The 27,650-nt window shown below is 46.8% G+C and overlaps 2 protein-coding genes across 3 annotated transcripts in view; one reads left to right on the plus strand and one right to left on the minus strand.

Moving 5' to 3' along the window:
- LOC119395779 (centrosomal protein 43) overlaps positions 1–8,412 on the minus strand; it is a 38,489-nt gene extending 30,077 nt beyond the window's left edge. The window contains exons 1-4 of the mRNA XM_037662791.2: positions 8,199–8,412; positions 3,866–4,057; positions 2,077–2,187; positions 294–397 (exon numbers count right to left, since the gene is read on the minus strand). Coding sequence (XP_037518719.1) covers positions 294–397; positions 2,077–2,187; positions 3,866–4,057; positions 8,199–8,279 — 488 coding nt within the window. The 5' untranslated portion in view covers positions 8,280–8,412. The remainder of the gene's footprint in view (positions 1–293; positions 398–2,076; positions 2,188–3,865; positions 4,058–8,198) is intronic.
- A 6,325-nt stretch (positions 8,413–14,737) lies between these two features.
- Positions 14,738–27,650, plus strand: part of LOC119395780 (proteoglycan 4) — a 37,131-nt gene continuing 24,218 nt past the window's right edge. The window contains exons 1-7 of one of the 2 annotated variants that reach the window (XM_037662792.2): positions 14,738–14,993; positions 15,566–15,720; positions 16,427–16,618; positions 19,003–19,221; positions 22,374–22,743; positions 23,912–24,055; positions 24,282–25,537. In XM_037662792.2, coding sequence (XP_037518720.1) covers positions 15,631–15,720; positions 16,427–16,618; positions 19,003–19,221; positions 22,374–22,743; positions 23,912–24,055; positions 24,282–25,537 — 2,271 coding nt within the window. In that variant the 5' untranslated portion in view covers positions 14,738–14,993; positions 15,566–15,630. The remainder of the gene's footprint in view (positions 14,994–15,565; positions 15,721–16,426; positions 16,619–19,002; positions 19,222–22,373; positions 22,744–23,911; positions 24,056–24,281; positions 25,538–27,650) is intronic. The other variant, XM_037662793.2, reaches the window with a different exon arrangement.

The raw sequence follows: 27,650 nt of genomic DNA on the forward strand, positions 1-27,650 counted from the left end.
ACCTTCCGTGGCTGTTGCACTGCCTCCAAGATCGGCCCACCATTGATCAAGTCACGATGCCATGATGCCATCATCATGTGACATAATGTGATACCGTCACAAATTTTGATGATCTGTGACGTAGTGATGATGTCACAACAAGCCGTTCTCTCTCCACATGCCGCTCACCCAGAGAAGGTCGCATGCATTTTTGTACCGCCTGTTTTGCCTGGCATGTCTCAGTTAAGGTCACCATGCTACAAGACACTTTGGGCTTTCTTGAAACAAAATAAACATAAAAAAAGGGTCCTTACAGTGCAAGCTCTGCGAGCTCGTCCTTTGCTGGAGCGCTGTCGGCAGCTTTGTTCTGTGCCACTGGTTCAGGCGCTGCGACTTTGGCATGGCTTGAATCAGGACTCTGCGAGACAACATAACGATGATGTGTTCGTTAACCTGGGCAGTGATGTCTGCCTTTTTTTGGTCACAGTAACGCTTGTGTGAGGGGGCACTTTTCACAGGCCACAAACTCGTGGAACGTTCTCTTCTCAGATTTAGTGCCCATCTTGAGGCTTCTTCGCCAACCATAATGGCATTACGAATGGTGTGCCTTCATGATACCCAGTAAATGGAATTGACGACTAACTTAGATTGTAGCACAAATTAAAATCGATTGCATAATCCCAGATTTCGCCAGAGCGTTTGACTGTGCCACCCACTGCCACCTCGTATCAAAGATGTCTGCCCTTCGACCAGATTCACTAACACTGTCACAATGATGACATCTTGTGTCCTTTCATCCCCAGTTCACATCAGTAAATAATCACACTACACCTATTTCAGATGTAACCTTGGGTGTCCCACTAGAAAGTGTGTCAGGCTAACAACCATTGGCGAAATCGTGTCCCTACAAAAGCTGCAAAAAACATGTTTCCTAAAAACGTATACTGCAACGACCACCAAATTCTGCTTTCGTTCGTGCACAACCATTGCCTTCAAATTTGCAAACCGTAATACAACTCCACTTTTTTTTTAGTTCATTGTGCAGCATTTAATCATTTCTATAACCATGATTTGTTAAAAAATTCCTTTGCACATTGCTAATCTTTGCTTACAACAAAACACTATAATGATAAAACAAGATCAAGTTTTACTAACCAACTGTGCTTTTCCTTAGCCACATGAAAATATTAAACAGGAAATCAACTCCAACCAGCACACCTGTAAGGGTGGTTCAGATGGGGCTACACATAAGCCAGTTTAAGCCCTGTGTCCAAGCTATTGGCTAGTATGGTAGTACCCAGCAGCACGGTTAAGAGAGTCTGGAAGGGTTCGTAAAGAAAGTTTCACTTCACTATAGTGTTGATGCCACGTCACATGGCAAAAGCAAGCTATTACATTCGCCTCCACCCGGTAACCAGTCGCCATGGTGATTTAGTCTGGCTATGGTCCTGCACAAAAACATGGATTATAAGAACTTCCAGGCATTTACGATGGACCATTTGCTGTCCTAAAGAGGCAAGCAGAAGTCACCTATACTATCGCCCATGTCGTGACAAGTGGTAGAGACCCAAGTAGTTCACGTCACATGGTTGAAGCTGTTTTTGCTGCAACAGGTCGATCAACTCGCCCAATGGGATTCATCTGCATTGAGAGGAATGTTGCACCTTTGCGTGAAAAGGACGACTCGTGGTCACAGTTGCCGTGCTGAGGCAGAAAAAAAGATGTTGATATCACTGCCCAGCTTGCTCCCCTTGACCTCCCCTTCGCGACCTAGAATAAGCAGTTGTATCTGTTCATAATATATGTATTTTTTAGCATATAGCCCACACCAATGATTTTTAAAATTTAGAGCTAAAGATTTGGAGCAAAACGAAAACCTCAAGTTCCAATCCGCAAAGGTGGCTTCGCTGCAGTACTTAAGAGCTATGCAAGGAAGCTAGCTTCGAGACAATACCCAGGGGTCGTTTTTAGAAAATTATCCGTGAATAGCTGTAGAGTGTGCAGGTTGAACGTGACGAAATACGTATATCATTGAACAATCCTTGTGGTTGTTGAGAGAAGCAAGCAAAGTTTGCGTATGTATATACGTGCACGTACCTGTGACGCTGGTGTCTGTTGCACAGGATGAAGCAGCTGCAGCAGCAGTGGACCCTTCTGCTGCTCCAACCCGAGTCGACTGCACAGCTCCTCCCGGCTGAGAGGCTCCGCCTGTACACAAAGGGGCCGCGGAAATCGCTTGTTACAGTTCTAACTGTCGTGCTGTCTTTCACAACTCCCAACATCTACCATCGCAATAATGTGAGCTACAATGTGTGAGCACATGGCGAAGCATTCTCCCACGTATCAAGTGGTGCTGACTGTGCCCTGTTATTGACTTAAAGGGCGAGGGTTCACCTGTTCTTGTTTCATGCCTGCTTTTGCCCCCTCTCCTAGTTTGGTGAGCAAAATCTCAGTCACACTTTAAAATGACAGACAGCAGATGTCTCACATGAGCTACAAGCCATCCAAGCTCCTGGAAATGAAAAGAGCCTTCACCTCACGATTGCTCACTCAATTTATTATCTTCTGCATGTGACAAAGAAGGGGTGATGCATGAAGAAAGAACAGCAGTGCCCTCTCACTGTTGGATGCAATGGAGAACTAGCGCTGGAGTTTCCAAGGACATGCAGCGTTGCCACATGTCTGACACGGCCGGAAGCACTTGGTCAAATAAACAAACGCAAGTGGCTATTAGCGGCAACCATCATGCCATGTGTGATCGTGGAATGAGGAAAAAGAAGCTCAAAGCCAGCAGTAATGTTGTGCTTATAAATGTCATAAGCAGGAAGGCTTCAACAAAGAGGTGCGCTTCCCCCTTCGAGATCGTCTGGAGTGGAAGGGGGGGGGGGGGTGCAGCAACTTTGCCTTCCCATAAGATCAGGTGATGGAGTGCCCAGTAAGTAAAACTATACACAAACCTTTAAAATTTCAGTATTACAAAAAAAAATACGTCAAATACCAGTGTACCCTTTCAATATCAGGACCACCTCTGTCCACTCTGGCACATAGGTGTCAAATCACCACTCAACCACTTTCCTATGAAAGCCCTATCATCCAGACAGCATTTATATCGCATTGCACAGGCCACACCCTTGCAATCACATAGCTACATTTTTTGCGCCCTTCTTTAAAGGGGTACTGACACCAATTTTCGAAGCTGAGCTTACTCTGCCATATAAATCTCTTGTGTACAGAGACGGCCCCGAGCAAGCATGAAGCTCAGGAAATGCTGATATTTTATTTTGACATTAAAGTCAATTTTCACGTGGTGCATTGATGCTACCATGATTTCAGGCTACAGTAACAATTCCGGTGACTATATGCACCACTATGGCAAGTTATAATGACTTCAGGTACTGAAAAACACAAAATGGCCATTTGTGCACCACCAACGGAGCCGAGGAGCGGAGCAGTCATGGAAACGTCACGATATCTTGCACACGTGACCATGTTCATACCATGTTATGATGTCGGGGTATGGTACAGTAGAAAGTGACACTATCTTTTGAAAACATGTTGTAATTAATTTTTTAGGGTGCATTCACACTTATCAGTACAGTATCAGGCTCTTCAGGGCTTGGCCTTTCATTCCATGCAAAAGAACGACAAGTGACAATTTTTGTGTCAGTAGCCCTTTAATTTCTAGTGCAGCTTCAGAGTTTTGCATATGGGCCCTCAAGTATATTGTAAAACTTACTTAAATCGGTAAACTTTACGAAAAAAAGATGTCTACAGCATCTCAAATGCAGTTTTCAGGATAAATAAGGTAAACTCTACAGGTCGGCAGCAGGTGCCTGCCAAGGTTCGTTCACTGCAGTGATTTCGCGCGCCAGCAACGAGTACATACCAGCGGTGCCTCGGGTTCCAGGACACTGAGAGTGAACTTGAGGTTGCAGGAATGCAGGAAGTCATGTACCAGCGATGTCGCCAATCGACCCTCGTCCGTGGCAAGGACATCCACCTGTTCGGTCGACTTCTCGAAAGGCCTGATGCCTTCCTGTTCGTCAAGGGCCAAGTACACACTGGCCCGTAGTTCTGCCTGCGATCGAGTGTTTGCAGTTCACTCATTCAGGGGTTCCCATGGTGTACTTCAGAGGGACACAATCCCACATTGGGGCGACCATATCAGAGCCCCCTGTCAGTCCTAGAAGAGGTCATGTTAAAGCAGGCTCCAATGATGACAAGGGAACACCGTCATGACTTCCTTATATTGTTATTCACTTAGTGTAGCTTTAACTCTTTCCGTACAGTGGGGAAAATAGGTCTTTTTTGTAGATTACGTTGGATCTTTCTAGCTGAAGGAACTACTGCACCTAATATTTTATGTAATGCATCAACGAAAAGCAGAATGAATGAACTTTTCACTCATAAAAGTTTCATTAGCCAGATATCTGTTATGCGAGTGATATAAATGACCAAATTAAAGATTACAGGACAATTATGAACAGAGTTCCTAAAGCAACACTTTTGTCTTATACGAAAAACACATAACAAGAATGAAGAGATATACGAAATGTACTGTCATCTAATAGGCACCATCCCTGAAAAATTTAAACTTTTTCACTGAACAGAACTTTTCTGACAAAAAATCTCACCGTAAACACTACAACTGGGCATGTCATGCGGCAAAGCAGTTCTTCGATGTAAAGCATAGTGTAACATCGCATGTCTTGCATTAAACTCTTGTTTCTGCTTGGTTTTCTAGTCTCACTTGCATTTATTACAGTTTCTATAAGTTTCCAACCTGGCAGGCTGGTGAAATTGAGACGGCCTAGCAGAAAGTGAAGCTGACCGATGTTGCGGGCTGGTTTGCATTGTCGTTGCTCTCAGAGCCAAAGTCCAACCATAAAGCAGCATCCTCAGACTCGCTGCCCCTCATTAAATTGACAAAATCAGTCACAAACACACCGGAATGCCGATATCTGCAATCTTTCGAAGCATGTGAGCGCCGCATCTGGTGGCCGCCATTATCGCTTTCCTTTTAGACGATTGTGCAACTTCGAAGTGTGTTCAAAAATCAAAGCCACGTTGGTAAAAAAAAGCAAAGTACATAAAGAAGAAAACTGTAGCTCTTCTCCTTCACGATGGATGGCACGGCATGTCTGTGAACGGCGCGGAATGTTTCAAAAGCGGCGATTCAAACCACTGCTAGCGGGCTATCAATGCCCTATCAGCGCAGTATGGAAAGAGTTAAGGCCATTTGTCACCACATTCCTTAGCAGGGCCCCATGCTACCTTGTGAATATGATATAAAAAAACTGTGTATAATAAAGGGTGATGGCAGAAAGAAGGCAATGTCATAAACAGTAAAACTTATTTAATTTCCAACGGTTTCAAGAACACCATGAACATTTCATTGCTGATGGGACAAGAAGTACCCTGACCTAGTGCTTGGTAGTTTACGCGTACTCATCTCAAGAAGATGGCCTCTCCTTTCCTCTCCCTCCCCTTCCTCCCAAACTTTGCACCGTGCTCTCTTACATACGGATTGCAGGAATCAGTTTTTCCCAATCTCATATTGCTACCTCTCTCCTTTTAAGGCCACTTATACATATCTTGAGGATGCGCACAGAAGGAATCTTTGACTTGAGTAAATTCAATTGCAGCTGCAAAGATTTGTACAAGCAACAATTACTGCATAATGAGTTTGACAAAGGGAGACCATTTTGCACATGCACGAATGCTGAGGTTCACTTTGTTACAGAGATTCACTGTTGAAGCAGACGTGATGTAGCAGAACTGATGCGATTTTGTAGCAATGTTATCTAGACCGGCACCTCCCAACTTTTCATCAAAGTTTTCCAGCTTCACCAATCATGGGTCCTTGCAGTATATCATCGCTTTCTTTCTTTTCCCATGTCAATTGTATTCTTTTTTTTTCCACGGAAAAAATTCTTCATTGCTTCCTTGACCTTCCAGGAAGCGTCATTCCTTTTTGCATAAATTACAAAGGAAGCGTCTATACTTGGTTACAACCCAGGAAAAAATGTAAGTGCCACCTACAGAACTGCGGCGCGCCCGTCACCTATGAAAGACGGTTGAGCAAGCTGGTTTCTGCTCAAACTGTAAGTACTTTTTCTCGGCTAATGTAAGTCCTACACATATTTTGAGTTAAAGGTTCGTCGTTATTACATAATGCATTACATTTGGCTGAGCAGCGATGTCAGAATCCTTACCAGTATGTTCAAGTTTCCGACCTAATACCAGCGATACAAACGTGTGTCTGTATGGTAAGGTCAGCTATCTGAAACACCTGAGAAGTGCTTGACGTTGTAATAAATGAGGACCCATGGTCGTAGATCTGGAACACGTCACGAAAAGGAGCTGAGTAAGCGCTACTGGATGAAGCATTTATGCAAATTCTCTCTGTGGGAGGGACAGCAATGGCTCTTGGCAGAGCTGTCATTTTTTGCTTAGGTTGTAACCGAGTATAGCGTTTCGTCCAGACGGAAGTATAAGAAGTGCTTAGGTTGTGCCCAGATGGAACGTACTGCTACGGCTAAAGCTCTGTCCAGACGAAATTGAAACGAAACGAACGTTCCATCCAGTGCGACTCTTTGCATGCAATAAGTTCTCCAGCAAAATGTCATTGCCCGGTCGTGTCTTGCGGCGTGTTGCATACGAGTCAAAATTCAAGCTCGTGTTTGTGAATCTCTGGCGGTCATGCAGCAAAGTCCCTGGCGCAGGTTCGACTTTCGCATTTTTGTTTCACAGTATGTCAGCGGCACGTTGCTGTCAACACTTGCTCAGGCAGTAGTGGTGCAGGCAAAATACTGAGAACTGCGAAGTGGCCTGGCGTAGGTTACTGGCCCCCCAAGTTCACGGGTCACCACCGACTCTCGCAAAACAGCAATACTTGTCACAACTACTATGTCACCAATAATGTCGTAAGTGTCCTTTCTGCTCAGATTATGTGACCCAAGCTACTGAGGTGCAAATAGACTCTCCCGTCCAGTTGTGAGGTCTGTAGTCCGTTCCTCGCTGAGTAAAGTGTGCACGTCAAGTACATATATCCAGATGCAATCCAGAATGCAACTTCTAGCCTTGTATCTATGGGGTCTAACAGCGAATACAAAAAAGAAGAAAATAATAATAATCGAAAGCGATAGTTGAACCTAAGACCGCCCAGCTATCACAACCGCGAGCCCAACACGTTTGCAGCAGGCCACAAAAGTTTACTAGAGGCAACAATGCTTTTCGGAATAACTTCGTGCATGAGAAGAGGCACACACTGGACGGAATACAGGACATTTTGTTTTGATTCTGTCTGTAACTGCAGCATTTCGTTCTCTCCGGACAGAACTTTGGCATTGCTTATTGTTGCGTCTGAACAGAACGGTTGACACAGCTAATTGCACAACAGCGAAGACTAACAAAAAAAAAATAAAGAAACGTAAACAAGAGAGAAAAACGCACACACACACACACATACACACACAGCACTGTACATGTGTTATACCCTATTGTCCCCCGTTCTTTTTTTTTGCTGCACTGCCATGCTTGTTTTGTAACCAAGACGCCCAAGCTTCGGACAGAAGCAGCTGCTTATTCCGGAGAGAACAGAATGCGCGCTTATGCCCGATTAAACGCAAAGTATATCTACGCGTCTATTGGACGAAGTTACTACCATCGTGCTTGTGCCTTTCTTATTTCGGACGAATTTTTTTCTGAGAAACCAAGGGGGGCAACACCAGCGACAAACCGAACTAGATTTAGGTCACTCAACTGAACCGAGTTGTTTTCGCATGTAGCGCCTTTTCTTTCATATAAACTAAACACAAATAGCAGCGCCGATAACGAAGAGTGAACTGCGACAGGTAAAAACCACTGCGATGCACTCGGGAGTTGCGATGCGACGCTCCGCTGCCGAGCAGGAGGTCGATCGTTCGATTCCCGGCGTCTAAAGAAGTCTTACTGCTAAGCTCTTAATCCACGCAACGCAGCCCCACACTGTAAGATGAGAGGCAATATTAATCTAAAGCCCCCGTCACTAAATAATGTCGTTTCGATGCGTGAAAGCCATTCTGAACAACGTAATCTTAATCGATTGCAGTTAAAAAAGTTTGCAAGGCGCTGCTAGGTTACGCAAACCTAAACTACCGTGACGCACTAGGCCAAACCGTGCGACAGCAGCCAACGCCCGTTCCGTTGTAAACACAACGCAGGGACACTCGCATTACCTTTATTCGGTTGATGACCCCTTTTTTCTCGAGTGTTTCGAGCAGCAAGTCCCGAAGCTCCATGTCCTCGTCCGCCGCCATTTTCAAACGAGAAGCGTCGTGCCGCGCTTTGCGTTGTTACGAAAATTTTGCGTGCGCGTCTCGCACTCGTTTCGATCCTTTCACGATTAAACTCCGCGGTTTTACGCATACTTATGTCGCGCATATTTGCGGGAATCTGTGGGCCCTTCCTTGGGCATTTGGACGCTTCAGCTCGTCTATGCGTCACCTCGTTGCTTGGCGCGGGAAATTTTAAATTCGCGAGGTTCACGACTGCCATCGAACATAAATTTGTAACGTTGCTGTACAAACACCTTATACCATGCAACGGACTGTCACACTCACTCGAATGTACAGGTCGGGTTTGCGGTGTTGATGGTAAAAATTACAATAATTTCGATCAGGGTTATAGCCAGAAATTTTTCTCAGGGGTTGCGGGTCAGTCATACCTTACGTATGTTCGTGCGTGCGTTTGTGTGTGCGCGTGTATATATACCTATGCAAAATTTAAAATTTTCGGGGGGAGGGGGGGGGGTTGGACCTCCCCCTGGCTACGCCAGTGATTCTGATATAGAAATTGCTTTGCAGCTGCGAAGCCATGCCGAATAAAAGAATAACACGGAAAGGAGATGGTACTGATCTTAGGTTTTGTGATACGATATTCCGTTTTTTTTTTTTGCACGCCCGCACAAATTAAAATAGTGAATTAAAGAAACAGCTAGGACATGTACCATTTGTTGAGTAACGCCATTTTTTACTTCTTATACGATTCTCCAAAACTGGTTAATATACATCATAACAAATTATGCATTTAAATAACTGAATAAATGTCTGGACTGTAAAATTACTCCTGGTTTCTTGGACTGGACAAATACTGTCTGCCAGTTAGGAAGCATTAATCATTCCTGATATGTTCTTGCTTTCTTGTCCGCATTTTTCACTGTTGTTTTCTTTGATGGATTATACTGTATTGCTTCACACATTAACAACAATAATAATAATACTCGTGGAAACGTCCGAGATTTCCAAATGTAGCTTGTATTCACTGACCTTGGTGTTTCAAAAAACCCACCTTACCCACAGCTGGCGCATAGCAAAGAAACAATAAATAAACCAAAATAAAAGTTCTTTCCAGGGTGGTTTCAACCAGGGCCCCATTGGTCCAAAAGAAAGCGCCTTGGCCATCAGGCCATGCGCCCACACTTGCCCAGTGTGAACTAAACTGAACCATATGAATGTGCGCTCTATCAAAAAAAAAAAAAAGCAATTGGGAAGCAGTATACATGGGCACTTCATTGAAATATTTTGTGCTGGCAAACTAAAAGCAATCTGCTGGACAATGTGTAAGGTCCATATCAGGAATTGCACATTTCAAGAAAATTCTGACTTCAAGAAAATTGAATTCTATCGCGCGACTGTCCTTTCGTTGGGTCGTTCTAGAGGTTGACACACGCTGGAAACAATGTGAGAGACGCCATGCCAAATTATCCCAAAAGCAGTGTTTCAAGGATGGCCGCTACTTGATGAATGCCTACGTCAGGAGGGAACACTGCACAACGCGAAAGAAGCAAAGAAAAGCAGTAGGTGAGGCATGCCCCCACCAAGCTTCTCTTGCCCCCATTTCCTCAACAGGGGAAGGGCTCCTGAATTTTTTGTACCTGGTTTAGCATATCCTGTATACATGCAGATGAAAGAAAGGAAAAAGTGATTTGTGAGCACAAACATCCTTATACACTGAAACATCGATATAACGAACACGGATAAAACAAAATATCGGTTATAACGAATTTTTGGATATAATGAAGTTATTTTTGTGTAAGGTGTAGCTTCGTTATAATGAGGTTTGAGTGTATCTGGTCGCTCTGTCTTTGGCACCTGAAAAGGTGTTATCTTTGAGAATTGCGCAGCTGAGCTGTATTAACATTCTGCATGGATTATAGTCAAATACAGGCTACAAGTACACTCTTCTTTTTGAACCCATATGACACACACTGCTGCAAGATAAATAAAGTGCCTCTAAAAAACAAGAAAAATGCTGGGTCCACATTCTGTTTTCTTTCATACAAAGCACATTAATTATTCATCCTTCCATAATAGCCATGCTAAACAACATGTTAACATTAAAATTCATAATGCTCACATAAACACCAAGAGGGTATAAGGACACAACAAGCTTTTACAAAAAATTTAAGATTAACTGTTTATTACTTTTAGACAGAGCACACACAAGTAGAAGCAAACTTACAAAAGCAGATAATGACAAATAATTCTTTAGATTACAGTGAATCTTGCAGCAGCTTTATATAGCTGCTATACTGATGTCAACTACTTAGCTTGTCATGAAAAGCTTGTTAAATGCAAGCACACTGATTTATACGGTGCCTTGTGCCCGTATGAAAGGGTGTTGCTGGGACAATTATATTTCCTTGTGCACTTCTTGCAATCTTGCGTTTGCATCTCATTTTCTGTTCTTTTCCTCTGTTGCACAGCCAACAACTGCGTAAGCATGGTTGAACACATCGGTTCCTTGAATGTGTTAAGGAATCACTTTTTTTTGTTAACTTCTATATGTTGATGTCATTGATACAAGGCCAATTCTAATTTTGCTGGCACAGCATTTTTTTTTGCAAAGAAAGCAACCTCCGCATGGCACACAAATTAGAGACCGGGAGTCATGCAGAATTATCAATGTGTTAATTGGTACAGCAGTTGGAGGAGCCTTACAATCACACTCTCGGTAGCTGACTGTATAGCCGAGAACGATGCTCTAGCATAAGAAACTGCAATTAAGGAACCATGATTATTGTACTAGTGTCAGATGTGGAATAAGGAGAAACACGGAGTGAAATATCTTTATGCAGCGCACAGTGAGACACACTCAGTGTGGGGCTTTTGGTTTTGTATTTTTTTAGCCGTTTTTGTATCGCTGTAAAAAGGTTCCGATAGCTTTGATGCAGAACTTGACACGCCTATAAATTTACGCAATGAGCCTCTTAACGCTTGACCTTTATGAAAAGTTCTGGAGAGCTGGCTGCAGGTAAGTTCTTAACAAAGTCTTCTCGCATGAAAAGCCACTCGGCATACAGTCTGCACATGCGAGTGGAGCAGGACTGCCATTAAGCGAGTGGTATAGGGGGGGTGAGAGCTGAATTTTACGATTATGCAGTAATGAGGTCAGGTGACAATGGTGGAAGGTTGCGAAGGTTATTATAGTAGTTCGTGGCGAATGTGACAATACAGACGAGTCAAAGTCACAGACAGAACACGTGGAACTACAGGCCATGTGCGTCTTTAACATTGCACGTAGTTTTAACCGCAGAGCTGTTTAAAGGGACACTAAAGAGCAAAACGATTTTTCTAATAGTAGTAAAGTACTCTTATACCAAAAACACCACGCTTGCTGCGAGAAGACGCTTAGTAAGCGAGAAAAGGCACAAAAACAAAATGTGGGTGGTGACGCCACCTTGAAGTTTCCACACCATCCGCCATAACGTCACATGTTTTGACGGCACCTACTAGGAACTACGCTGTTCCTAATTGGTAAAAATGAAGTACATCCTATGAGGGGGCCACAGACTTAACATACCAAGTTGGGGGTAATTTTGTTGAGTCAATGGCACCAATATACGATAAATACACTTTGAAATCTGTGACGTCAGGCGGGGAGATTTCGGCGCGAAATTTAAAAATGAGACTTTGAACTTGATTTTCTCCTCTATTAATAAACCTACGATGGTGAAATTAATGACGTTAGCGTTCTCAGAGCACAAATTATCGATGTAAACCGACTCATTGTTTCTCTTTAGTGTCCCTTTAAGCTAGAAAAAACTCCGTTAGTCTGGAACAAAAATTATGATTATGAACTGGCACACGCTCTGTCAGTCCCCTTCTTCATCCTCGCTCCCAGAACATGTGTGCCGACCTGCCCTGCGTGGGATGCAATAAGTGTGATGGGCTAGAGAAAGGAAGAAATAAAAAGAAAGAGAAAGAAGGGGAAGAAAAAGAGAAAATAGAGACAGAAAGAGAAACTCCATTAGTTACGAGCAAAAATGATCATCATCATGAACCGGCACGTGCTCTTTTCGTCCTCTTCTGTCTCGCTCCCACAATATGTGCACCAATTGGTCCAGCATGGGATGCAGTAACATTGATAGGCGAGAGAACAATCTACAGAAAGAGAAAGAAAGACGTAGAAAGAAACATATACACCAAAAAAGACACAGAAAAAACAGAGAGCTAGACAGAAAGAGACAGAATCAAAGAAAGAAATAGAGGGAGAGAGAAAGAGATAGAAAGAGGATGTGAGAAACAGAGAGAGAGAGGGAATAAAGAAAGACGAAGAAATAGATGGAGAAAAAAATAAACAGGCAAGAAAGAGATTAGAAAAAAAAAAAACGAGAGGAAGAAATAAAGAGAAACAAGGAAGGTGGCCCAGCTTCCTTCATGCTTGGCACCACTGGTGCGAAGCATGCCTTAATTTTTTTTCTTGCAATATATTTTCCTTTCATGTGTAACAGAATTGAACAAAACGTGAGACTAGTAAGTTTATCAACAGTTCCCTCAGTGATAATTGGTTATATGACAAGAATGTGACTTCCTCAGTTTCTGTTTGGCTGCGAACTATGGTAAATGTGTGCAACAGTGGTCTGATCTTAAAAGCTATGGCTCAGACAGGTAAAAGCATTTTTCAGTTAAAAAAAAAAGGAATTAAGGTCACCTGTCAACTTGGGCAGATGTACCACTGACCACTGTTTAATTCTGTTGCAAAAAATTCATATATTTGCATTTTGTGTTTCACACGCATTTGCATATTTTCAAGATCGCTCAGCTTTTGTTTCATTGCACAACCATGTGTTTACGATAAATTTTTGGTGTGCACTGTGGCATTCATTGCATATTATCCTGTTTATACCAGTGTGGCTTTTGGTCTATGGATGTTTTCTGCAGCCAACGTTTGCCCAAGGGTGTTGAGCTGGTCACCTTTCCGTTACATCTCGTGGGCATGTATAGTGAACGCAGCCTAAGCAAACTTCGAAATTCTAGGGTGATGTGCTGACCTGTGCAAGGTGTCAACACGCAGCACTGGTGTCGCCTGTCGCAGAGACCCACTTGTATTATTCAGCTGCGTTGAGAAAATGACAGCGCTGTGCTCGCTGCCCTGGTTGTATACATGCTGTTTCAAACTATGTTTTATTATTTTGTATACTGCATTACTTACTGTTCAGTATTTCTGAAAATGTCTCCCCCTTCCACTTCTTACTCTTACTGACTAGGCCACGTTCCTCTACTTGTTCAATGCTTTTTGATAACGCTGTTTTTAGGTTAGTTTGTTGCTTGACTCCATTAGCGTTTGTTATTTGTAAGTCTACGTATTGCCATTTTGCGTCTACTATTCGTTATCATGCACAGGAGGTCCTGCTTCAGTTTGTAACTACGGGATCTCCTTTTTTTTTATACTTATCACGTATTTATCCCTTTGCTTGACTTCAAATAAACTAATTCTGAAACCAAGTTCCACTAATATGCTCAACATATGCACGTACAGCAAACCAAATAACCGAGCGGCCGCGCAGGGATAAGTTTCTTGGACTCCTTTGGACGAAATATCGACTTGGCCTTAAGAAAACCGGTTGATGCATCAGCTTCAACGAGTTCAATCAGATGGTACTCACAACATCTTCGCGGGTCCTTAATTTTTTAAAACGAAATTAGCTCGACTTTTTGTTTTGGCCTTCTCTATTTCGTTCCCCTCCTCTAGCACGCTATCTTAGATGCAAGGTGGAACATTCCATCCTATTCTCTTCACACGCTTTAAACGAGGTGAAAGTCCGCATTTCGTTTCTGGCGACACATATCCAGGTATGCAAAAGAAACTTGAATTATGTTACTGGTGAATTTCGCACGCAGGCCTCGGCTCATCACGAGTCCCGTTCACCGCACAGCTGCGACATCTCAAACAAAAAAAATTCCACTGCTGTTGCTCTTCTTATCGCGACTTTTTCGATCACAACGGAACCGACACCATAGAGAAAGGAAAATGCCGACACCATTACTCGTGCACGATGATGATGATACGATAAACGTGCAAGTGGCATTTGATTGATTGTGCCACTTTGTGCCTTTGTTTATGCGCCTCACGAAAGTTTAATAGCGTGTCGAGCGCGTCTTTATTTCATTAGAGGGCGGCGCACGCACGTGTTACGAGCCGTTTCGATGGTAATGTTTTGTGCGTGTTTACATGCATAACAGCCCACGAAATTTCTCTCGAACGGAAAGCACTTGCTTAACTGCAATGTTCCGCTAAACATGCCATCTTCTCAAAGTGTTCGCTCAGATTTTATTAACATGACAAATGCGTTTTACTTTCGAAAGACGTCAACTAAACGAAATACCGAGCGCTCAATCGTCTGCTACCGATATCGAGACAGGCTTCTATTGGCCAAATACGTGGCTAGCTACGGCTCTACTTTCTGGCAGCGCATTCAGCGTGCGTGAAAAGGACGCAAGCCGCGGAAGCCAACAGGAGCACGCACGTAACACGTTGCGCCGCTGTGCACGGAAGTGGCCTGCAAGAGTAGTGTGTGCGGAAGGTGGCCGCTGTTTGTGTTCTGGGGCGTCGAGGAGGTTTCTTCATGGCGTTGGATTCAAAAGTGGATTAAGTGGCCGAAAGCGTTTCCCGAACACAGGACCGCCGGCGGACGTTTCTTCGACCACCGGATTTATCGTCTCGCTACAGAGTCTCTCATCGTCTTTCAAGTGAGTCGGATGACACGGGTGCGCTTTGCGCGTGCAGTAACGGTGCCGTCGCCTTCGGTTCGTAGCACGTTAAGCCTAAGTTGCGCATAGTTAGGCTTATGCGTCCGGTTGATCGCCGAGCTCGGGAAGAGTCCTGCCGCGTAACCTACCGGCGGCGTTGGTGCGCGCTTGCGGACGCCGGCGGGACGTTCGTTAGCGGCTACAGAGTGACGCGCGACCATTGGGCGGGCGCAGCGCCGTTGCGTACAGTGCTGTTCCGAGTGCCGGAGTCGGTTTTGCACGAATTTTGCCGCCATTTCCGCGCTTGCCAAGCGCAATCACGCGGCTCCGCCGAAAAACGTTACGCTACCGAGCTGGCTTGTGAAGTAGCATCTTCCACTCGGTAGTGTGCGTAGATTTTACGCTAGCGCGGATTCGATGGCTTCGATTGCTTGTCGAACCGAAGCTTTCCGAACGTTGGTGCGCCGCCGCGTCGGTTTGTTTACGGTGCGTTTTGTTTTGTGCTTGTTTCGCGCCCCTGGCGTGATGCGGTGGCAGCTGCGTGATAAGCGTCGTCTGTGTTGTTCCGACAGACGCGGTGCTCCAACCTATGCGGATTTGCGCCTGAGGGCCCGAACCGGAGGAGCCAGCCAGCAGGATGCCTCGCAAGACTGCGCGAGCCGCAAAACAGGACGCCGAAGCGCCGGCAGCCGAGGACGGCAAGGCGGACGAGACCCCCGCCGCTACGGTGAGTGAGTGAGAGAGGTTCGGCAACCCTGGCGGAGCTGGGAGTGTCGCTTCCGCCAGGCGACGCTAGCGTCGCCTCCGCGCGGGCGTGCGCGCGAGTTTTGGTTGTTCAGTTGGTGTCAGTGGCACTTCGACCGTCGCTGATTTGGCGATTTATATTCTTGCTGATTTGTAGAAAAGGTAAGAGTACAATCGGGGTATGCCACCACGCTTAACCACGTTGGCTGAAATCTGGAACGCTGGTCCAAATCACGGGCAAAAATTTTGTCATCGCTTCCGTTCTCATACTGAAGGCATACTCAAAGATTTAGGGCACCCCCCCCCCCATTCCCGAAAAAAAAAAAATATAATGAAACAGTCGAAATGCAGGTGATGGTTTAGGAACTGTGAAATTTGACAATACCCCAGTTGTAATTAGAAGAGTTGGTTATGAGGTCATGTGATGAGCAAATCAAGGCTCAAAATAGGGAGTGCTAGGGTAGCAGATAGGTTACAGAATTCAGTGTTTACCAGCTGGATGTTCCTCGCTGTGGCAGATGTTTGCTTGGTACGTAAACTTTCAGAATTCGTTTGCAGATATTCAAAAGCACATTTTCGCTTGTAAATTGTAACGAAGTGTTATTTGAAGCACTGTAATTGGTTCAGTCGAAAAATGGAACTGGTTTTCGAAAACAGCTCGTTTCATCGGCTGGGGCACCTTATTGCAGGAAGGGGCCCCACGGCGGTCTAGCCGACGTGCGGCAGCCAAGCCAGCAGCCGACTATGCAGTCACGGGAGGACGCACGCGCCGGAGCTCCACGGCCGCTCAGACGGCTGCATCTACGGCAGAGGGCCATCGCAGCTCGCCAGTTGAGTCTCCTGCCACACGGGTCAAGAGCGCTCGCCGGACATCGGGGCCGGTGAGTTTGCGTTCGACTGTAATGGGCACTCTGCTAGTGAAATTTCGCTTCGGCTAAATGGTGCACATTTGAGTAGGACGTGCCACGGAATCAGCACCTTTGCAATGCGGTAGGGTCGATAAATTGCCTGATTTTCTTAATTACAGCCCTGCTACACTTTTCCACGTAATCGTGGATTGACCTCAGTATCGGAGTTTATTGCCTCACAAATCGACTGCCGCTAAAATTTTTAGAATCTGTCGGGTACAGTCAGAGCTGTCACACGCTTTAAGCACTCTCTCTCTACCTTCATCCCTGTGAGATCGGTGAAAGTTACAGTGGAAGGGGAATGACAAGAAGGCAAGAAGCTACATCTGTGCGTCAGTGCGAGTCATGAGCTTGAGCACTTTCTTTTTTTGTTTTCTTTGAACGCACGGCTCACTTTCAGTGGGACCACGGGCGCACTGGTGTAATTCCGTAGTGTTAACTCTAGCACTGTATGTAGAGCGCTGTGCGGGCTCGTCGCGGCACACCATGGTGGCTACAGCAACTATGCAGCTCATGATGCTCAGATCGGCTAATCGCAGTGTGCATGAGCTTTTGAGTATATGGCATCGTTTGTCAAGAGAAGAGCAAGCGATTTCTAGCTGACTTAGAAAATTAGTTGGGGTACATTTCGTGCCGCGTGCTGTGCTATAATGTTTGGCTCACGTGTTCGCATTAGCCTCTACTACCAAGTGGCAGCACTCTCTGACTGTGTTCAAATAGTGTTGCAGGGTCCCTTTTAAGGCGCCTCAACAGAGGACATTAGTACCTGTTGGTTAGTGGAGATTATACCAACTTCCAGCCCATATGCGGGCAATCTCAGGCACGCAAGGAGTACGTTACTTGCGGAGAGAGGGTAATGGCTGTGGGCTTTTCACATTTTTGCCATTTAGGACACGTAGCCTTTCATGATGCGTCCAGTCGAGCTTCAGTTGTAAAATTTTGCATGGAGGCTGCCCAACATTACATTGCACTTTGCTTTGAACCGGGCCATAATTTGCGTGTACCTTCTGCTGTAGCGAAAAATTCAAGAGTACAGTTTATCCTGCTAGCACAAGCTAATGTTTGTCCATGCTGGAACTGTTCCAAAAACCTTGCAATAGATAATTTCAAGGAAGACACTTATTTTTTTCAATTCCATCTCAGGTTGCAATTGTCCAATGGTGCAGCTTTATGAAGGAAGAGGCCTTTGCTCGTAACGTAACTGACAGCCGAAGCCAGCATTGCGAATCGCAATGATTTGATGTAGGTGTTGATCATTGTGTTCGAGCTGTCATTGTGCCTGTGGAGGCTTGAACTTTCTAAAAACAGGTGTTGATTTTAAATGCCTAGTATCTTCACAGATATATCTGTTTCTGTGGCCTGAAATAAGTACATTTCACATTTGCATCCCCTGTTGGTACCTACAGTCTGATACAACTTAAGAAGTCCGGAGAGGCCCCGCCCAGATGACCAAAGTGTGGCAGCTGATAACCTTCGCGGCTAACGAAATAGTCCCGCTCATGCACTCCGCAAGGTTCTCCCAAGGCCGTCTAGCTCATGACGTCGGTGTGGAGTGCGCGCCCATTGGTGCAGGCCTGTAAGCATCCGCCTTTGAGAAGAAAATGCCGCGGACTTCTAAAGTTGTATCCGACTATACATTGAATGACGCACTGATAATTCAGGTGTAAAGGAGGGGTAGTAATGTGGGGCAGAATATGAATCCAAGGTACAATGCCCCGTACAGTGCCAATATTGTGTTGAGAATGCGTAAACCAGCTGTACGTAAAGAATGGCAGTCTTCCACTACAGTTTTCTCAGTGGCGAAGCACCTTGCACAGAATGCTGACGTTTTTCTTGTTCTTGCGACCATAATTGGTCTATCTTTATCAACATTTGCCTCTTCGGGTTCTGTTATCAAGAGGGATGGTTACTGCTGATTAATTTCATTGTAGCTACATTCAGCCCGTTTCACGAATGCCTGCTGGATAATGCATTATAGGCAGCCCATCCAGTCACTCTATCAAGGAGCACGAAAGCAAACAAAGGGCATTGTGATGCTCATTTCATTAATTTCAATACTCTCCACGGCATGTAGCGCATTACAGAGCGATTGCTTGCGATAGATGTCTAGATGATCGGTCGGTGTTGCTGGCAATGGAATGTCACGATCAATCTTGCGAGCATTGAATTTTTCTAATCTAGCATATGAAGGTAAACTTAAAATTTGCTTTCCCGTGAGACCGTATCGCCAGTTGCCAGTGACGTCTTGCAGAGTCTCGCTTGTACTTGACTACTGCTCAAACAAGTCATTGCGTTGTGCTGGAACGTGGACCAACGGAAGTCGGGGGGGTGGGTTGCTCGGTCATGCGGGGACACAGGTGAACTACGAGGAGAGTGACGGCGCCGAAGGAGAGGAGGAAGAGGAGGAGTACCGTGCAGAGGAGGAGAGCGAGAACGAGTCCAACTCCGGGGACGGCACCCGCAAGCAGCGAGCTGCTGGCCGTGGAGGACGGGGTGCGGGGCGGCCGGCGCGGGGCCAGGCTGCGGCTACTACGGGCCGCAGGGGCCGCCGGGCCGCCAAGAAGGACGAAGACGAGGTGGGCACTGCCGCTGCAGGCCAGGGTGTGACGTCACACTCCTTTAATTTGCTTGCGGGCATTTGCTAGGACCCTCATCTGTGTATTCTCGTGATTGTACAGTGACATAGCACGGCAAATCCTGGATGAGTCTCCGAAGAACTTAGCCTACTCATCAGCCAACCACCTAAGCCGTTGTGGCTCGTCCTGTGCCGCCTGCTCAGTGCATAGTGCAATAGTTCTTTGTTGCATAAAGGTTAACTGCGTGGCGGGTTGGCTGCTAAGGGTGTTCGCACCTTCTCAGAAAGTGCAGAGGCTGTTTGGCCATTGACACAAACTTAGGTGCAAGCGCGACTATTCTGAAGATGAGCATTGGAAGTGCGTGATGGCAGCCACCAACGAATGTGCGAGCAATTGCCAACAATTATATCGTGATAATCATTTCGACTATCTGTTCGGGTCTCTCCCAAAATAGTCGCAATAAAATATATTTTCGCAGCACCAGTCTTTTATCTGGAAAGCCATCCCTAAGAACCCGTGGCATATCTTTTGAAGATATCTTAATTCTTAACATCTACAGACCTGGACTGCTTCATGGTATCGCCACACAACCGATGCATAAGAGGAACTGAAATTTCATTCATGTTACATGGCACTGTTTGATAATGCAGACTCCTGCTGCACGACTGAAAGGACACTAAAGGAATGACTTCATTGGCATCACATCAGACTACAGTCAACTGCCGATTTTTCGGACTCCCTAGGAACCGCGAAATCGTCCGAAAAATCGGGCAGTCCGAAAAAACAAATTCATGCTTTTTTATTCCGCTTAAGTGGTCAAATCGCCACAGCCACGTCCGAAATAGCTTTAATGCCTCCCAGTACAATTACAGTAAAAGCTCGTTAATTCGACACCCGTTAATTCGGAAATTCGGATAATTCGGACGGTTCTATTAGTCCCGACCAAAGTGCATGTTAATCTATGGGGCCAAACCTTCGTTAATTCGTCAGAATTGGGCTCCGCACCGCTTAATTCGGACAAATTCTGACAGCTGCCGCTACACAAATGTGTGGTAAAGCAGCGCTGGCACCACTGGGGCGAAACCGAAACTTGAGTGACATCGCCATCGTCATCAACTAGTGGGGGCGATCGCAGCGTCACCGAACGTCGGCGTCGTCTTTCTTCGCTCCACTCCGACGCCATTTTCCCTTGTGTTGAGTCGGCACCATCTCTTCTTGCGGAGTTCTTGTTTTTTCCTGTTGTGACCGTGTTTACATGTGAGGCCCGAGCATGCGGCAGTAGCTGACGGTGGCATCGACGAGGTGTCAGCCGAGTCCACCGACGGTGACTGCCCGACCTTCGATGCTGTCCTTCCCACAGATATGACCCTTCAGGACTACATCGCGATTGATGATTGTGTCGCCACGACTGGTCTCCTGCCCGATCAAAAAATTATTAATGATGTCGCGACCTCATCGCACCTCACGGGAAGTCTCGGAGGCGCTTTTGATATTAGAGGGCGTTTGCCTGAGCACTTCCGACAGTTTGCGTGCTGCTGGCCATTTGGAAAAGTTCAGAAAAATTGTAATATAAGCCGGAATCTGCGTGAAAACGCAGACGACCATTACAAAATACTTCAGCAAATAAAGGTATGCTTCTCCAACTTGATTTTAATGTTGTTTTTCCTGTTCATTCGTTAATTCGGCATTCGGTTAATTCGGACATTTTTTCCGGTCCCGTGAAATCCGAATTAACGAGCTTTTACTGTATCAGGCATTTTAGTGCGCGCCCAGGCTCTCGCAAATACATTCGGTACCTGCCGCGAACCCCGCTTAACTACGTACGTGCCAACCGCCACTTTTGCATCTCGTGATGAGCGCCGCTGATAACAGCAAAGCGCGGAATAGATTACGGCTATCTCGCATGAAGCGTTTCTAAACGATGACGCGGAACACAGACTGTGGCGGAAGAGCGGACGACTCGTCCGGCATTCCCCGATGCGTGTGCGCATATGCGCACACACATCGCCGAATCGCCGCTGATACGCAGCATTTGCTGCCGTATCAAGCCGATCGTTTCTAGTTGTGTGCAGTACATCGCCAACTAAACTGACGCCGTCACTTTACTGTTGCTGTATCGTACGCACGCATTTATCACGAAAGGGTTCGTGATGCGCACTTAGTTCTTGACCGCACACGGGCGCGGCAATGGCGAGCTGGTTTCGTCCGTGAAGGCAACGCGTCTATGCGGCGCACTTAGTGGTCTCGCACAAAGAGGCAGCAGGAATGGCGGCGCGGCGCATTTGGGCTCTCGCCTATTAAGTGCGTGCAGTACGCATGCAACTGCGCTAGGCGACGAGCACTACCGAGCAGTTAACTGAGGATGCTTATCGTAAGGGTTGTCAGCGATTAAGTCGTACCGGAGCGTTTGCCAGCTGCCGCCATCACGCCTCCGTCCATTTCCGCTGCTTATCCGTAACATCGCCGCACGGCGCCGCGATAGCGGCCTCTTTGAATTTCTGGTCTGCTTCACCCCATAACGCTTCGGCATTGCGGCAAAGCTGACTTTCGGACTCTGCTACTGTCGCACACAGATCGACTCGCGTACGCGCTGGTTCAAACCTAAGAGATGATTGACGCGGCAGAGGTGAGGGCTCCAATTAATGCCTTTCGGACCCACAATTCGGGCAGAAAGTCCGAAAAATCGGACACCGAAGAGTTTCAGCGTCCGAAATTTCGGACGTTCTTATACATTGACGTCTATGGGGCTGGTGACGGTGCCGCGATAGTGTCCGAATTTTCGAGCATGTCCGGAAAATCGGGCGTCCGAAAAATCGGCAGTTGACTGTATAAAGGTCGTTGCCAAATCCCAGGCACGAAAAAACTTCCCCGTTATTTTTCATTATTGAAGTCTTTCCTTTTCATTGCCCACTTCGTGTTTCGTGGCAGAAACGCCTAGATTTGTTTGCAAGATGCCTTGTAGCCATTTCTGTAACCTCCAGGTGCAGAAAGCTCTATAAATAAAGAAAATGAGGGGGTGTTTGGTACTGTGCATAACTGGACACTTCCATTTCCATGATGTTTCGTTGGTCTATGTCTCGCGAAGTGCGTTGTCACTGAAGCGCAGCTTGAGCTGGGTCACGGATTTTGACGCTGCCGCGATGGACTCGCAGGACGAAGAGGAGGAAGTGGTGACGCCTCGGCGGAGAGGCCGCAAGCCAGCAGCCGAACTCCGCAAGGCGCCCGCCGCCGAGGAGCGTCCCAAGCGCAGCTCCCGGAGCACGCGGGGCAGTCGCGCTGCAGCCGCAACAGCGGCGGAAGAAGAGGAGGAGGAGGAAGAAGAAGAGAAGGCGCCTGCTCCCAGCCGACGGAGGGGCGCCAAGCGAGGTGCCCAGCAGTCCGAGCCACAGTCGAAACGGCGCAAGACGCAGCAGGAGGCCGACAAGACGAAGAAGGACGAGGAGGAGGAGGAAGGAGAGGAAGAGCCCATGGAGACTGCTGAGGCCACTGAAGAGGACAAGGCCGAAAAGAAGCCGGCTGCTGGTGAGTACAGCATTCTCTGATAGCCAAACTACCCCATTTCTTTTTTCTACTGTTCCTCACCTCCGGCCTGTGGTTTTGTTCAACAGACAGAGCAAGTGGTTTTCCCTTGGTGCTTTCTTCTAGAACACCGGTATATTACGATGATAGCACTATGGCAATTGAGATTTAAAGGAAATGCGGGACAGGTAATGCAACGCCAGCGGAACATTCTGATCCTGACCACGTGACAGAGTGCCTCCTCAGTGTAGTAATGTCAGTAGTACTGGGCCGCTCAAAGCAAGAAAATAATTTCAGCACAACGTAACACTGCATAAAATGCTAGCTATGTATTCTTCAGGGAATTCTTGATGAATATATCTTTTTGACGTTAGCCTTGGGGGTGCAGAAACCTTCACTCCAATGATTGTTTGAGTAACAGTTGCGAATTTCAAAGTCTTGGGTGTTTAGGGTGCAAAAGCTGGAAACATATCATGGCTGACCTGTGTAAGACATCGACTCATGTTCACAGGGTGGGTGATTCAGGTAGTTCAAAGGTTTAAACACCCTCTTAGTCCCCTTTAACTGGTTTCGTTTATGTTTACTGCTTTGCTGGCTTTTGCTTGTCATGTAGCTTGTTTTCTCTGCATGCTTTTGCATTCTGTGCACATTTTAGGAGAGAAACTGTAATGCAGCTTTTCTGGTAGTAAAAAGTGCAATGGTGTATGAGGCATCATTCTTTCTACTAGGGGGCGGGCGACTTACCGTAGATAATGCGAGGGGTACGCAGACCCTTGAAATACGAATTTCACCTTGATGAAGTGTTTCTATCTTTTATGAAAGGTGCTGTGATGTTATTGGAAGAGTGTGTATCAAGGTACATTTGCCATCAGTATCCATTTAATGCTTGCGATAGATGACACGTCACAAGGGCACGACTTAGAACATGTGGCTCCTTGGCGTAGCCTCAGAGGGGAGGCAGCATGCCTGGACCAATCGTGCAGCAACAACCATGGGATGCTTGTCTGCTTTGTTTCTCCTTGAAAGCTGCTAACTAGTAAACTATACCGTCAACAGCCCTGTGGCTTTGCTAAGATTGCTTCAGCGGCGCATACAACTCGTAGTCAACTTAGCCAAAGTGAAATTTTGTTGTAATTACTTTTTTGTGAGCTAACGTTGTAGTCCTGTGCAGAGGCAGCCAAGGAAGAAGACGGTGCAGCCGAGCCGATGGAGCAAGGTGACGAGACAGAGGAGTCCGAAAACAATGAGGCCAAGCCATCTGCTGGCGTCACAGCCGAGTCCCAGGATGGCACAAAGCCAGTGGACAAAGAAAAGGGTGAGTTTGGTAGGGCGCTCTGGGGGATATTAAGCCTAGAGATGTGGCACAAACTATGCACAGACAACTGATGCATTCTCTTTGTGATTATCTTTCTTGAAGCTTCATGATTCTTGTTTTCACAGAAAGTGTACATGCCAAGTGTGCCTGCGAGGTGTCAAAAAAAGAAATGAATCGAGCAGTTGATTCACGTGCCCTTCTGGCTTTCATGTTTCACATTTTGCAGGAGCTGCGTCCAGCAGTCCTGAAAAGAGCAGCTCCGACAAACCGGCTGCCGAAGCACGTAGCCCTGAAAAGGCAGTGTCTGAAAAGCCGACACCAGAGAAACAAAGCCCCGAAAAACCGGCCTTAGAAAAGCCGAGCGCTGAAAAGACAAGTCCGGAAAAGGTCAGCCCCGTGAAACCAAGCGTTGAAAAGCCAAGCGTTGAGAAGCCAAGTCCTGAAAAGATGAGCCCTGTAAAACCAAGCGTTGAGAAGCCGAGCATCGAGAAATCAAGCCCTGAGAAGCCGAGCTCCGAAAGGCCAACGCAGCCAAGTGTGGTGAAGCCAGCTTCGGAGAAGGCAACTCCAGAGAAGGCGAGCACCGAAAAACCGGCAGCCGAAGCGCCAAGTCCCGCAAAGCCAAGCCCAGTAAGGCCGGCTGCCGAAAAACCAAGCCCCGAAAAGCCAAGTTCCGAGAAGCCAAGTGCCGTGAAGCCTAACACCGAGAGACCAAGCCCCGAGAAACCAAGCCTCGAGAAGACAAGCGTTCAAAAGTCGACGCCAGAAAAAGCCCCCGTCCCCGAAAACCTGAGCCCCGTCAAGGCACCTACGCCCGTCAAGCCGGATACTGAGAAGCCGAGCCCCGTCAGGCCTGTACCCGAAAGGGCCCCCCTTCCGAAACCGAGTCCCGAAAAGCCAAGCTTCGAGAAACCCAGCCCCGAAAAGCAGCCAAGCGTTGAAAACAAGTCCGGTGCCACAAATTTGAGCACCACCAACGCGGCGAGTCTCGAGAAGGCGGCCCCTGCGAAGCCGGCACCCAGTCCTGAGAAACCTAGTGGTGCGCCAGTGAGAAGTGCGGACGCGACAACGGTGCCCGTGGAACCCACAAAGGCACCCGTGCCGCCGGTGCCCGTGACGGTTCCTCCACCCGCACCCAAACCGACGCCACCCCCTCCCCCCGCGCAGGCCGTTGCGACCCCCACGGTGGGACTAGCCGTGCCTAAGGAGAATGGGGACGTGGGGTCGCAACACGGGGTTTTTTCGGTGTCTTGGCTGGACCTGGTCTCTGATCCGAATGTGGAGAGAGCCCTGCGCGAAGCGCGAGACGTGGACGTGCTAGCGCTGCAGGGAGTGGAGGCGGGGCACTGGGGTGTCCTGATGGCCCAGCTGCCCGAGGGATGCGAGCTTCTGAGGGGCACCGGGCTGGCGCTGGTGGTGCGACGGTCGGCATTCCGGGTGGTCGAGCACAGCAATCACACCTTGCAAAGCCTGGTCGCCAAAGTGAGTGCTGCCTGCCGTTTTTGTTTTGCACCCATCTTTGGAATTGCATTGTGTTCCGCACTGTCGCAGTGGCCAGTCTCGATGGCATTCTGCTTGTGCCCATTGCCAGTCGAAAGCTTCTTCGATTAGTTGTTTTCCCTGTGGCAAGTCTGTTTCCCTATGTCAGCCTCATTAGATAGGTGCAGAGGGAGACTTCTAAAGCGCTTTATTTTCTGCTTGCACTGAGACTTGACTGTGACGCAGCACAGATCATGGCATTGAGCGTCCACTGTATAGCTACTAGTAGTGATTGCAGGCTTGGCAAGGAGTTGCAGTACTGCCTGAAATTGGCGGGTTTACCTCAACTTCCAACAGAAGAGCTCGCCATTCTTACTTGCCATGAGAATCTGGTTCGGGAAGATAGGGCAGTATTGGGATTTTCTAATTAAGACCATGAAAAATCTGGCGTGTATAAAAATCCGAAGTGCTTCAATACAAAGTGAACAGATAAATTTCTGAAAGAGCATTCTCTCTAATATTTGTGCAATGGAAAGTGTAAACATTCTAGAAGCAGTTGAGATCATCGGTTTAGCATGGGCACAAGCTTCAAGTTGAACTTTAGTTGATGTTGTTATGCCAGCAGTGCCAGCAAGTGGTGTCTTAGGACAACGGTGTTCTCGCTAGTGTTGCTTGCCTTACATGGCTTTAGAAGAGTTAGGTGGGGTACACTTATAAGACTAACGATGATGGTAACTGGCTCAATGGACTTGAGAAAACAGGTTAAGAAAAAGTGCACTGCAGAACATTGTGATTTTCTTTTTATGTGGATGTGAAAACAGGTGAAGTTAGGCTGTGTTGGAGCCGGTCATTAGACAGTAACATGTTGAGAGCTTTATTTCAGCAGCTAGAGAGTGTACTAGAATGGGGGAGGGGGTTTAGCGGAGCTGGCGGCTGCACTTGAAACATGACGTACACGGCACCTGCCAGGCTGCCGGCTACCACTCACAGCTTACCACAGCTGTAATCAGGGCAACCACGGCCAAGTCTACTGGTGAAGATGATAGTGGCATCGTCGGGATTTTCATTATAAAATTCGGAGCTCTTCCACTTCTGTGAAGGTCGAAGCCGGCGGCTGTGGCTGCGCGTTCTGCGGCATCATCTCCACGTCGTTTTCGCGCTTTGTGCGTATTGGCGCTTCTTCAATTCTTGCTATTTACCTCCGCGTGAACGACGCACGTCCGTCCCATAGCACGTCCAATAAGCAACTGTAGATAGCAACGCTAGCGTAATTTCTGCGTCATGACACAAGGAGCACATTTGCAAGCATCGGCTGTGGCGAGGGGCATCGAAAACTGTTGTTCTGCATGTTGTTTTGTCCACATCATTTTGTTCTTCATGATCTGACAGAACCTAGCCATACCCAGCATCACTGTAAAATGCCTGAGTGTGGAGCTCGCTAAGGACACACGCCCCCTTCTAGTAAACTCTAATTTCGGTGCTTCAGACAGACAGTGGAAGGTTTCTGTGAAAAGTTCTGAGGTTGCAATTAGGAAGATGATGAAACTGGAAAGCTCTTTCTCGCTTGACAAATTACTTTCACCAATGGACGGATATGGTAGAAAGTTGTTTTGTTGAATTTTGCATATTTTAGAGAAGTAGAAAAGCTGCTAGGGTTGTGGCAGCAGCAGCAGCATTTGTCTACAAGGTACTACATTCATAAAGACCTACGGAAAAGAATAACATTATGTGGGGAGATGGTCTGTTTAGAACTGGTGCGTTTTAGGTGAAAAAAGTTGGTTGGTGCTGTTTTGGAGATGCTTGAAGGGGCCCTACACCACCCCTTGGACTTCATGAATAAACACATTCTTCAAATAGCAGTAGTGCTACAAATATAAGTAGCACTTTGTGATTTGTAGCGAGGCACTGGAATTTGTTAAAGTCTACTTAGGGGGGGACAGGTAGTAACTGCGGATTTGAACCATGAGACTGAAGGAACTAGAAGAAAATTGGGGGACGCTTAAGCTTCGCCTTTAAGAGCTGAACGCGATAGCGATATTCTGTTCCTACTGCGCAGTTCGAACACTACGAGGGTTTAACAGAATGCGCCCACTAAGGCGTGTGCCTTATGTAATGG

Source organism: Rhipicephalus sanguineus, chromosome 6 (genome assembly GCF_013339695.2).
Source record: "Rhipicephalus sanguineus isolate Rsan-2018 chromosome 6, BIME_Rsan_1.4, whole genome shotgun sequence".
Lineage (NCBI taxonomy): Eukaryota > Metazoa > Arthropoda > Arachnida > Ixodida > Ixodidae > Rhipicephalus > Rhipicephalus sanguineus.